The sequence below is a fragment of the Leiobunum rupestre genome, chromosome 3 (genome assembly GCF_980474605.1).
Source record: "Leiobunum rupestre chromosome 3, qqLeiRupe1.1.hap1, whole genome shotgun sequence".
Taxonomy (NCBI): domain Eukaryota; kingdom Metazoa; phylum Arthropoda; class Arachnida; order Opiliones; family Sclerosomatidae; genus Leiobunum; species Leiobunum rupestre.
Window position 1 is genome coordinate 55414868 of NC_143386.1, and position 13707 is coordinate 55428574.

A 13707-nucleotide genomic window follows, 5' to 3' on the forward strand; every position below is an offset into this window, starting at 1 on the left:
TGGTTATTGTTTATCTTTGAAATCGTATACGGCAAATCGAAGTGGTTTGGCACGCGAATGAGATTCCTAGAAAACAGGGCTTTAGTCTTATTATTCATTACATAAAGAGCAAATGGTGAAAACCGGAGATTTCTGGCGAATTTACTCTACCGGCTTTCAAATGTAGCCGCCATAATTAATTCAGTATTTGAACAAGGTCAGCGGGATGTGAAGTTCGGCCTAGAAAGTTATACTCGAATATATCCCCTCTATATCATTAAAAGATGAACTGAATATTTAATGCGTGAAATACTCCAAAGTCCTGAATTAAATATGGGTCAATAATGAGCATTTTAAAACAGTCCACATCCAAAGTTACCAACTCAAATAAAGGCGGTTTCTTCAAAAAGTCATATCAGATTAGCTAATAACGTATAAAATAAATTATTTTTTAATGTTTTTACTACTTGAGTTGTTAAAAAAATTTAAATTTAACGCGGTGATATTTAGATTTTAATGAATTATAAGAAATATAGCTACTTGGCTTATATAAAAGCGTCAATGCAAGAGGGAATTTTTAGATTGCTTCAATGTGTAGAAAATTCGACTTTAAATCAGACCATTTCAATTTAAAATTATACGGGGTGTTTCAAAAGATTATGCAAAAATTTTAAGCAGTTGTAGGGGGTGAGTTGAGAAGTATGCCTTTTTTCCCCCATTTTCCAACGATGGGTTAAAAGAGCGCCAGAGAGCTTCAAAGTGTGGCCTACTAGCCCCTGGAAGTAGGCTGCAACAAGCGCAAAACCATGCAGCAGGGAAATGCGAACATTATGGTTTGGGTTCGTGTGATAGGTAAAAAAGGACTTTGTAAACAAATCGAGCTAACCAGCGTACAAAAGTAAACTTAAACAGTATTTAAAGTCGTGATGGAACGCGATTTATCGCAAATTCATCGTACCCCTGAAATCGCATTTCCCTGCTGCTTGGTTTTGCGTTTGTTACAGCCTACTTCCAGGGGCTAGTAGGCCACACTTTGAAGCTCTCTGGCGCTCTTTTAACTCATAGTAGGAAAATGGGGAAAAATCTGTTAGACAGACGCATATGAAAGTAGCATAAACTGTGTCGAAATCGTGAGTCCTGCACGCGAACTTTGTCCTCCCTTTCGCTTTTGTTGTTTTTGTTTACGAGAGAAACTCTACGCAGTTGCTCGCGAGTTACTAAACGAAGTGTATGGCAAATTTATCTTTTGAGTATTAAACTTAGTTCTTTATAGTTAAAACTTTGGTAATTCTTATTTCGAATATATAACTACACCTGTTACGATCCATTATTAACAAAAACAGGCATCCTTCTCAACTAACCCCCTACAACTAATTCAATTTTTTTGCATAACCAATTGAAACCCCCTGTATAGCCTCCTAACTAGGAATAACAATTTTTCCCAGTCCCTGGAGTTGGTACTCAAATTGTCTCAGGCTCAATACTTTCTGTCTTCATTAAAAATGCATCTCGAAATTACGATTCTTTAAATATCGTATTAGGATTGATTTTTAATTTTCGTCTAAAACCTTATATTACTAATCATTTAATTTAAATTTTTCAAATAAAAATGAACACATTCTTTAGATTTGATAATTACGAAAACCGTTTGAACCGCATATTTTTTTATTCCATATTTGTGATAGAAAAAGTTAACTTCTAAAGTAGTTCATGTAACGGTATAAAAATATTGGAATAAAAAAATATAATATCGGTAAATCGATTAACTAAGGGAAAAAATTCGGTTAAAAATTAATTTGATACAAACGAGGTCCCCACAGCCCCGCGGGCCCCTATACCCCACGCACCCTCTCTGGCCCCTATGCACCCCCTCCACTTTCCCGCCCCCAAAAAGGCCCGTTTTGTTTCATTTTTCCCACTAAAGTTCGATGAGATCGAACTCGAAGCGCGGCAGTAAGCGGTGGGGGGCTTAAGCCATAGGGGTGTTGTCAAAGAATTCCCCCCCCCCCCCATTTGGGTCGATGCTATTTTATTGGTCAGACTCTCCGGTTTAATACCAATAAAATTTCTTATATAGTTTTATCAATAGTTATACCAAAAGTATATAACATAGGAAAATAATCGATAATATGTGCTCAGTATCCACTCTACGCGCTGAATAATTATTTGTCTTGACTAGAACTATACGAAGAGGGTACAGTCGGTGCTTTCAAAAGTATATAAATTATTGTTCTTAATGCGACATCGACGATTATGCAAATTTGGTGTCGTTTTAGGGGTTTGTTCACCAAGACCCGCGTTACATAAACTATGACCGTTATATTTAGGATCGACCTTCTGACCTTTTGTACTCATATTCGATTTCAAACCACAATTAATTAATAATAATTTAATTATTTTATTATTCTTTACGGAAATATAAGCTGTTTGTGCTTCCAAACGATTCTCAGATAACAGAAGTTTGTATTCTCTGAACTAAGGAAATAAATACGATACATCAGATATCAGATTATCCACGCGAATATTTTGAGATCAGTTATTACGAGTGAAAATGCAAACCAGATAGCTCAAACTCGAAACTAAACTAAATTCAGTGTAAGTCGAGTTGACATTTCCCCAGATTAAATTCCCATCAAATAACTATTCAGCTAACTGAATCGGGTGAGATAAATTATAACAGATCAATTCAGATCGATTAATTGTTATGAGAAATCAGATATAATTTTAGAGAAGTTTAAAAGATGAACCTGATCTGAAGAAGTATTTTATTTTCCGATATCTGAAAACTACGAAATAATAACCTGATTACTTGACCTTTGGAAGCACTTTAACCTTCAAAATGGATATCTTTGTTAATTGAAAAATTGGCGTTAGTTTATTTTCAAAGATTAAGCTGACTGTATCTCGCAATACGGTAAAAAATCTTCAATTATATACAAAATTTAGAATTTAAAAGGATACAAACTTTAGTATAATACATTATATAAAAAAATTATAATTTATTTTCATTCTTCATTATATTTAAAAGCCTACAAACTTGAGCATAATATATTATATACAAAATTTATAATTTATTTTTATTCTTCCTTATATTTAAAGGGCTACAAACTTTAGGGTAATATATTATATACACAATTTAGAATTTGTTTTTCTTCTTCATTATATTTAAAAGGCTACAGCTTTAGCGTAATAAATTATATACAAAATTTATCATTTATTTTTATTCTTCATTATATTTGGAAGGCTACAAACTTTAGCGTAATATATTATATACAAAATTTATAATTTATTTTTATTCTTCATTATATTTGGAAGGCTACAAACTTTAGTGTAATATATTATATACAAAATTGATAATTTATTTTTATTCTTCCTTATATTTGAAAGGTTACAAACTTTAGCGTAATATATTATATACAAAATTTATAATTTATTTTTATTCTTCATTATATTTGGAAGGCTACAAACGATAGCGTAATATATTATATACAAAATTTATCATTTATTTTTATTCTTCATTATATTTGGAAGGCTACAAACTTTAGCGTAATATATTATAATACAACATTTATCATTTATTTTTATTCTACTTTATTTTTTAAAGGCTACAAACTTTAGCGTAATATATTATATAAAAAATGTATTATTTATTTTTATTCTTCATTATATTTGGAAGGCTACAAACTTTAGCGTAATATATTATATATTTTATCTACCGAATATAAAGATTTTGAAAGCGTTTATTCCGAAGTGATTGATAAATTATAGTCGCGACTTCATTAGATCTTGGGCAGTTACTAGCGAAGGTCTAATGTTTTTCGCTCCTGGTCGACCGTGCGAGGCGAAATCATCAGATTTTTCAAAAGCAGGGGTGGAGATACCCGTAGTGGTGCCACCTTTGTAACAGAGGGGGGCTAGAATTCAATCGAATTTTTTCCGTCGTGTTCGACCCGTGGGATTAAAGCAGCTGTCGGCTCCGCTCGCTGAGGGGACCAAGGATCTCCTCACTAACATCATAAATCCCTAGATTAGGCAAAAAATCGAACCCATCCCGACCCCCAACCCACCCCGGGATAAAGGCGACGCCCAATAAAAAGTGGAGAGAGAGAGGGGTCCGCTGGCCCCTTCCTCCCGCTGGACTATCCATTTTAAAGCCCCCAGATAATTTCGTCCAGAGCTGTATCTCTCTCTTCTTTGCTTTGCTTGATATTCTTGCCGCATTATCCGCGAGATATCTCCGACGCCGGCGAGCCCAGTGTTAAGGAATAAAACGAAAAGATGCAGCCTTTTCGATAAGGTAACTGTTTTTACAGCGCCGACCAAAAGAGAGAGAGAGAGAGAGAGAGAGAGAGAGAGAGAGAGAGAGAGAGAGAGAGAGAGAGAGAGAGAGAGAGAGAGAGGAGGAGGGCTGGAAATAAGGGTCGGTCTTAACACCTTGGGAATTTCTCATCTGGCCAATTTTGGGATCCGTTGTCTCGAATGTATTTGCACTTTCAAATACGTGAAGTGATATTTCTGACGCGTATGGCCTGGAAATTTTTTTACAACATCGAAATATACTAGCTTAAACTTAAATTTACTTTTATGTTAATTTTTTAACTCGGGTGTTAATTTTCTGATTTATAAAAATACATAAATTATTTGAGCTGATTTTTATTTTCATCGGTTTAATAATGTTACTTATTTTGATATTTTTAAATCGTATTTTTTATATTATTTAAATCATATTTTTTATATTATTTAAATCATATTTTTATATTATTTAAATCGTATTTTTATATTATTTAAATCGTAATTATTTGGAAATTATTTCAATCATCTTTATTGTGATGTTATAAATCGTTTTATTTAAACCCTATTTATTTTGATCTAAATTGATTCTTTATTCGAATTCATTAAATTCCCCCGTAATTTGGTCTCCAGTGAGTTGCCATTTTTATAATTTAAACATTGATCTTAAGTCCTTAAAATAACCGAAATCAAATAATAATTTTTTAAAATAATAATAATCAGCTAGGGCCTAAGTCATCCTTTAAAGCCATTAATTCAGGTGGCTGGGTTACAACGCGTAGGAGGGTGGTGGCAAGCCCTTCATGCCACGCGAGCCAACAATACCCTACAAATTTCTATAGAAGGGGAAACCAGTGGTTAGAGAACTTGCAAACTCAACGCAGAAGGAGTGGTTCCGAGTTTTCACCCAGTGACGTAAGTTAGGATCGAACCCGGCTCCTCTTGATGCAAGGCGAAAGTGCTAACCACTCCGCCAAACCATATATCAAATGTTGATAGTTTGATGATCTAAATCCAATGTAATATATTTAAATCTAAGTGTTGATAATTTGATTATCTTATCACATGACCTAAATCAAGGATTTATTAAAGTAATTAAACTGTAATTGACTTAAATCAAACAGCCCATTTCGACGTGTTGATAATTTGATAATATTATCACATGACCTAAATCAATGATTTGTTTTCTAAGTGTTGATAATTTTCTCCTAAACCAATTATTTCTTTTCAAAGTGTTGATAATTTGCTCCTAAACCAATTATTTCTCTTCTAAGTGTTTATAATTTTCTCCTAAATCAATGATTTTTTTTCTAAGTGGTGATAATTTGCCTCTAAATTAATGATTTATTTTCTAAGTGTTGATATTTTTCTCCTAAACCAATTATTTATTTTCTAAGTGTTGATATTTTTCTCCTAAATCAATTATTTCTTTTCCAAGTGTTGATAATTTGCTTCTAAATTAATGATTTATTTTCTAAGTGTTGATATTTTTCTCCTAAACCAATTATTTCTCTTCTAAGTGTTTATAATTTTCTCCTAAATCAATGATTTTTTTTCTAAGTGGTGATAATTTGCCTCTAAATTAATGATTTATTTTCTAAGTGTTGATATTTTTCTCCTAAACCAATTATTTATTTTCTAAGTGTTGATATTTTTCTCCTAAATCAATTATTTCTTTTCCAAGTGTTGATAATTTGCTTCTAAATTAATGATTTATTTTCTAAGTGTTGATATTTTTCTCCTAAACCAATTATTTATTTTCTAAGTGTTGATATTTTTCTCCTAAATCAATTATTTATTTTCCAAGTGTTGATAATTTGCTTCTAAATTAATGATTTATTTTCTAAGTGTTGATATTTTTCTCCTAAATCAATTATTTCTTTTCCAAGTGTTGATAATTTGCTTCTAAATTAATGATTTATTTTCTAAGTGTTGAAACTGTTGATAATTTGCTTCTAAATTAATGATTTATTTTCTAAGTGTTGATATTTTTCTCCTAAACCAATTATTTATTTTCTAAGTGTTGATAGTTTGATAATATCATCAAATGACCTAAATCAATGATTTATTAAAGTAATTAAACTGTAATTGATTTAAATAAAAAAACCCTTTCCACGTGTTGATAATTTGATAATATTATCACGTGACCTAAATCAATGATTTATTTTCCAAGTGTTGATAATTTGCTAGTATAAAGGTGATAATGTCGAGAAAGCAACGAAACTAACACAATGGCCTTTTCCTTTGTTTCTTCTATGTACAAACGGGTGTCACCGTCCACAAACAACCCAAACGTGTCGCAGTTGAATCAGTCGAACGCCACTCACGTGCTGTTGTGGAACACCGATTTGAACACGGAGGGCATGTACGCCTGCGAGGTCTCGACGGAAGGACCATTCTACCGAACCATCAAGGCCGATAAGGAAATGCGAATTTACGGTTAGTAGCGGCAACGGCACTCCAATATCACGGAGCAAACGCGCGAGACCCAAAGGGGGAAGTCAGCTTCCGGAGAGCCCAGAGTCGGCCGAGACCAGCGTCGAGTATAGAGACCACGCGGGATCCCAATAAGAGTAATAAAAACAGGATGGAGAAAGTAGCGAATTCGCCGAGATAGGTCTAATGGGAATCTCTATACAGAAATCGTAAGCGCCGAGGCAGAGAGTGAGAGAGAAAGCTTTTCCCCTGTAAAGCCGTCTTCCTTATACCTGCTAGTGATTGTTGCTATACCGCTAAGCCGTCGCTCCAGGGGAAATTCCCTCCCCCCTCCGATTGCTTCGATACTGCCTTACTAACTTCACCCCATCTCCTAGCTCTCCCTCTCCCCAACTTCACCCCGTCTCCTAGCTCCCGCTGTCTCCCCACACACACACACACACACACACACACACACACACACACACACACACACACACACACACGAGCTTACTTCTTTCTGGGGGGGTTTGGCTTTTATATATATAAAAAAGAGAAATAAAAAACAGCAACAACAAGGCGAGCAAAGGGGGGGGGGTTACCATCCTGTTTTTATAGGTTTGTTATTAGCACGGGTATCAGGGGCGACCAACAAAATAAATATAGTTAGTATTGAAGGAACAGATTGGCCAGATCATTGAACCAAGTTCCCGCCTATTTATAGGATACAGCCTGAGATGGATTTTCTAGCGGTTTATTCCATTTTAAAATCCCTTATCAAAAGCGGATAAAATATCGCAACGTAAGTGATCAACTTAGGATTAACTTACATCGTTAAAACCATATGGTGAAATTTGTACGTAATTAATTTAATTTGTTATTAAAGTTTTGATGAAAATATTTAATGATCCTTCGATTAAGCTAGTTTAAGGTTAACGGTGTAAAATACTTTTAGAGTCCAAATCGAAGTTTATGTATTTTACCTCGATGTTGATTTAATTTCATTTTGAGTTGGATGAGTTTCATTATTTAGTATATTCGATTTACCGTAAAACTAATATATTTGATAATTTTAAATTATTTCTTACTTAAAATTTCTGATCGTCAACAATTATAATAATAATCAGGCACCACGTTAGGCCTAAGTCATCAAGAGACTTTTGAAGCCTTTTAATTCAGGTGGCAGGGTTACAACGCGTAGGAGGGTGGTGGCAAGTCCTGCATGCCACACGATCGAGCCAACAGCTCCCTACACTAACTATTACCGTTAACCTCATCAAGTTTTTATGGAAGGGGAAACCGACGAACTTGGGGGGAAAACCCCTTTAACCAGTGAGGAGATAGCTTGCAAACTCAACGCGGAAGGAGTTGTTCCCAGTTTTCACCCAAGCTGGGATCGAACCCGGCTCCTCTTGCTGCGAGGCGAAAGTGCTAACCACTCCGCCACCCCACGCATTCTCTTCTTTCAGTCTAGGTTGTTTTTACAGTACATTAAAATTTTTCCTAAATGTTTACTTCTCCCTGAGCATCTAACTTTTGTTACGTACACTATACATTTTATGTACAAATTTAGATACTATTTACAAAACTATTTTACAACGTATTTCGTCTTTACTAATAATATTTTATTTTACCAAGAACATTTTTAGATTAAAAGAAAATATGTATTTCCTAATAATAATCAGCTTAAAGGAACCACCTTAGGCACAAGTCATCGAGCGAGTTTTAATGCCTTTAAACAGGTGGCCGGGTTACAATGCGTAAGAGGGTGGTGGCAATCCCCTCATGCCACGCGAACCAACAGCTCCCTACACTCACTATTACCGTTAACCTCTCCAATTAATATGGGAAGCAGAAACCGAAGAACTCGGGGAAAAACTCCTTTAAGCAGTAGGGAGGGAACTTGCAAACTCAACGTATCCGTAGTGGTTCCAAGTTTTCCCAAGCCGGAATCGAATTAATAATTAATTATGATAATAATATTTGTTTATCAGGTTTTAAACTGATGCGAAACTTGACTTTAGTCGATAGCTTTCTTTAAAGCTGTTTAGAAGTTCTCAACAACCATTACGTCCAATTTATTTAAACCAAAAATAGATCAAATTAAATATCAAACCAAATTTAAAAAATTCCACCCACCAAAAGAACTTATCCTTTATCGATTACTGAAAGATAGGCAGTTTGCAATACAGAAATAGATGTATGAAAATGAAATAAAATCGTTGGCGAGGCATTTGGGGCTCCTCGGGCCAAAAGAGAGAACAAGCTTTGATTAAATACCTGACATATTCCTTTATTCTTTCTTACAATTCCCTTCCCCCCACCTTTTACGTTTCTTTCCTCTCATATTTAATCGCCCCGCGGGGGGGTGCTGTAAAAGCTTTGGCCCGTCCCTATCTGCGTCCTATTTTTTCCGGCTCGCAGCGATGCACGGAAGAAACAGTTTTGCAAGTCGCGCTCCGGACCTGGAGCGATGTCATTTAGATACCAACGCCGCCTCACGACACTCGCCGTCGCGCCGCCGCCGCCGCCGACGACAATAGTTTTAAGGCGCAAAGTCGATATAATTTGTGAAAATTTAGAAATTCGAAAACTTTAAAAAAAAATTCAAAAATTAAAATAATCTTGTGAGGTTTAATTGAGCAAAATTTTAAAAAATTCGATTTTTTTTTAATACGAGATTTTTTTTAAATACGAGAATCAGAAATTTTTATAATTGCCACAAAATGTTAAAAAATACTACACATTTTTTTGAAAAAGCCTCAAAATTTTAAATATCACAAAAGTTTTAAAAATACAAAAAAAACGAAATGAGAGAAAATTTAAAAAAAAATTAAATATACTATTTTTTAGAACATGCCACAAATTAAAAAAAAAATTAAAATTAAATGTCATAGACTGGCAAAAAATATATATATGTACAGTTTCTTGATATGTACGGCCATTTTGTCATTGTTTTCTCGCAAATGACATTTTTCATAAATGGCGTGCCGCCGACGAAAATAGCCGGGTTCGCCGCCTCCGCCATCTGCAATTTGGCGGCGTCAAAAACTAACTCCCCCTCCTTTTAAGCCCCCCTTCCTCGGCACGGATAAAAAATGGAATCGGCGAAATCAAAGACTCAAAGTCCGCTGGAGAGCGTTTTCTGTCAAAACGAAATCATTTGATTACGATCTTTTCCACGAACCTTTGAGGACGTCGATTATGTCACAAAAATACCTGGGAATAATTCCGTTTTTTTTTATTGTTTTCTCGTGGTCGGGATTCGGTTTATCATTTTCGATTTAATATTGCTAAAAATATCCCCTTATTATATATATTATCTATATTCAAAATTATACGATCTAACGCTATGACCGTTAAATATGTTTATTTTTTATGACTTTTATGGACTTATAAATATTTAACGTTTCGCTTTGCAACTTCACGGCATAGCTAACATACATGGGATTAATAACAAACAAAAAAACCAAGAAATTTCAGTACCTTCATTCAATATTCATTTAGGAGTAGATGGTAAAATCTTGAACTTTATCGCTTTTTTAAAAATTTCTTGATTTTTTAAAATATCTCGCGTTTCTTAAAAATTCTGGATTTCTTAAAATATCTCGCTTTTTTAAAATATCTCGCTTTTTTAAAATTTTCCCTTTTTGTAATATTTTTCGCGTTTCTTAATATTTCTTGCTTTTCTTAAATTTTCTCGCGTTTCTTAATATTTCTCGCTTTTCTTAGAATTTCTCGCTTTTCTTAGAATTTCATGCTATTCCTAATATTTCTCGCTTCCCTTACAATTTCACGCTTTTCTTAAAATTTCACGCGTTTCTTAAAATTTCTTGCTTTTCTTAAAATATCTCGCTTTTTTAAATTTCCCCTTTTTTAATATTTTTCGCGTTTCTTAATATTTCTTACTTTTCTTAGAATTTCACGCTTTTCTTAAATTTTCTCGTGTTTCTTAATATTTCTCGCTTTTCTTAGAATTTCACGCTTTTCTTAAATTTTCTCGTGTTTCTTAATATTTCTCGCTTTTCTTAGAATTTCACGCTTTTCTTAAAATTTCACGAGCTCTTAAAAGTTCACGCTATTCCTAATATTTCTCGCTTTTCTTAGAATTTCACGCTTTTCTTAAAATTTCTCGCGTTTGTTAAAATTTCTAGCGTTTGTTAAAATTACTGGCGTTTCTTAAAATTTCTCGCGTTTCTTAAAATTTCTCGCGTTTCTTAAAATTTCTCGCCTTCCTTAAAACTTCTCGTTTTTCCAAAATTTCTCGCTCGTCTAAAATTTCTCGCTAGTCCAAAATTTCTCGTTTGTTGCGAAATTTTCGCTTTCCTAAAACTTTCTCAAAATAATGACTTTCTATAGCTATTACACCGGTAAAATATTGTTAATAATAAGTAAATATTCCTGACGAATTTAATTTCGACATATTTCATCGTAAGTTGCCGTTAGTTTAAAGCCGTGATGCGCACTACTCATCCGCGGTTTGAAGGGAAAAACACGTTCATAGAATACCACCTCCAACATGCAAGGGCTCTCTTTTCCATTTTTACAACCTATACGTATATTTCTGTAGTAAGAAATATATTATTTATTAGTCCTTTAATTATGGCTAAATTTAAGCGCGTTTGGTAAGAAAAATTGAAACGTGTTCCACTTACCAAAATTAATAACGTTCATCGTAGCAAAATTTAAAGGATGTAGGGTAAAAATGTCCAGCTAAACCAACTCGCGGGGAAACCATAAATTATTCCCCGCAAAACTGCAAACGCGTATTTAACTTAGGAAATTACCAAAGAAGGTTAAAACATTATCCCAAAAGTAGACAAGTGCCGTCAGAATGTCCAGACGACAGCTCCGAAAAGAACAAAACGGAACTGCGGTGAGAAATGGGTCGCGCGATGGCACTTCCCTAAGACCACGACGTTGCGACGAAGTTCCAGTTAAAAGAAATTAGGAAACGTTGTCGGGAAAAATAAACACATTTAAAACGTACAAATAGTCCACAACAGCTTCATTTAAAAGCCAAACTCGTAAAAGTGCAAAATGAAACATTAGCCTATATACAGGGTGGAAGCTTCAGCCGTGGTCCAGCCTTGGTACTTCTCCTAGTACACCAGAGTGCTGCGGGTCGAACACTTCTACAGGCGTTGGTAGGCCAAAAATAGACCAATGGGAGAATTGGATGCCTCAGGCGTGGTCCAGCCTCGGTACTTTTTCTAATCTAAAAATAGACCAATGGAAGAATTAGAAGCGCATCTTCCAAATGCTTTTTCGGGCGATTGGATAAAGATGCGCTTCTAATTATGCCATTGGTCTATTTTTGGAATAACAGCGCCTGTAGAAGTGTTCGACCCGCAGCACTCTGATGTACTAGGCGAAGTACCCTGGCTGGACCACGACTGAAGCTTACACCCTGTATATGTATATTCGGGCAAACTTGAAAGGCTGTCTTCGGATATATGACAAGGAGAGATTCAAACCTAGTATACGCAGTCATCTTAAAGCGAGCCAAATTAGAAGATCTAATCATATTAAAACAATATATTTTCTTAATTAGAGCTTCGTAAGTCGAGATACGTACGAGCTGTCGCCGAGACAGTATCCGAATGAACGTACGAGCTTCTAAATCTCCGAGTACCAACGTTGTTTTACTCATTTGGTAAACTTCAAAAGAGATATAGTCTCGACGACAAACTAGTGACAGTCGCGCCCTGTCGGAACGAAACCAAGTAGTAAATTCATTCTCAGCTATATCATTTTCCTCTAACGCCCCCGTAATCATATAGAAGCTCAACAAATTTTCAATTTTCATCCCCAAAGGAGACTCTGGGGGAACTGGGACTGAGGACTCGGTTTTGGTGACGTATATAGTCCGTGAGCCTTGAGACAATTTGAGTACTAACTCCAGGGACTGGGAAAAATTGTTATTCCTAGTTAGGAGGCTATACAGGGTGTTTCAAATGGTTATGGAAATTTTTTCCCATTTTCCTACGATGAGTTAAAAGAGCGCCAGAGAGCTTCAAAGTGTGGCCTACTAGCCCCTGGAAGTAGGCCGCAACAAGCACAAAACCAAGCAGCTGGGACTTTAAATACTGTTTAAGCATAGACTAAGAAAGGTTTCACAAGGACATTTCGCGCACGAAATTAAAACCATGTAAAGTCTCAGCACGGGAGGGCGCCACGTATATCAAAATGCTGGTGCGAACAAAAGACTAGTTAAAGTTTACCAAAACACGTGACAGCATTATTCTTATTAGCACGTGTTTTAGAAATCAGATGTGATACACGTGAAGTACTATATGGGTTTGAAAACGTATATATTTAATTAAAAATGAATTTGAATACAAATATGGATGACTTGGATACTAATATGCATGATTTGGAAAGTCTCTTCAATCATGGTATGTATTAAGTTATTAAATTAGCTTTCCAGTACTAATAATAACTAATTAAATAACGAACCAGGGGGCCTATTCTGTAAATATTCGATATCCAATTTTCGATCGAAAACTAAATTTTGAACTTCTAGATCTCGACGAATGGTATTCGGTAAAGATTTCGAATAAGCATAAATCAATGCAAATTGTCGAAGTCGATCTCGACATGGTATAGGGTATCGAGATCGAATTACCATTCGATTTTTTACAGAATCGCCCCCCAGAACGCACCCCTTGTTTTTCGGAATTTTCAACGTTTAAAAAAGAACTAAAAATAATAAAGGTCATACAATAAAATTCCAAAATGTGAGAAAAACTTAATTTACCTTTTCAGTTTATTGTTCAGGAATAAATTTCCTAAAATTATTAAATAATTCTAGAAAATATAACCATTTCCAAAATGAAACTATGAAGAAGAGCAATGCAGACGAAATTCTGTTGAAATTCAAATGAAACTAATATGCACGTGATCACCACTTTCTTTAAAATCCGCTAGGCGCGCGGCCGTTCGCACCATTAACGAAGTCGGGGGTCTCGCGCCGCCGGTTATAGAGGAAAAAGCTAAGGGAGGTCACACGCGAAATGTCCT

General features: G+C 35.0%; 1 protein-coding gene across 1 annotated transcript in view; it reads left to right on the plus strand.

The window, feature by feature from the left end:
• Window positions 1–13707, plus strand: part of LOC149952679 (uncharacterized) — a 121119-nt gene that overhangs the window by 79607 nt on the left and 27805 nt on the right. Inside the window, exon 3 of the mRNA XM_090168733.1 lies at window positions 6573–6708. Within this exon, the coding sequence (XP_090024859.1) occupies window positions 6573–6708 (136 nt within the window). The remainder of the gene's footprint in view (window positions 1–6572; window positions 6709–13707) is intronic.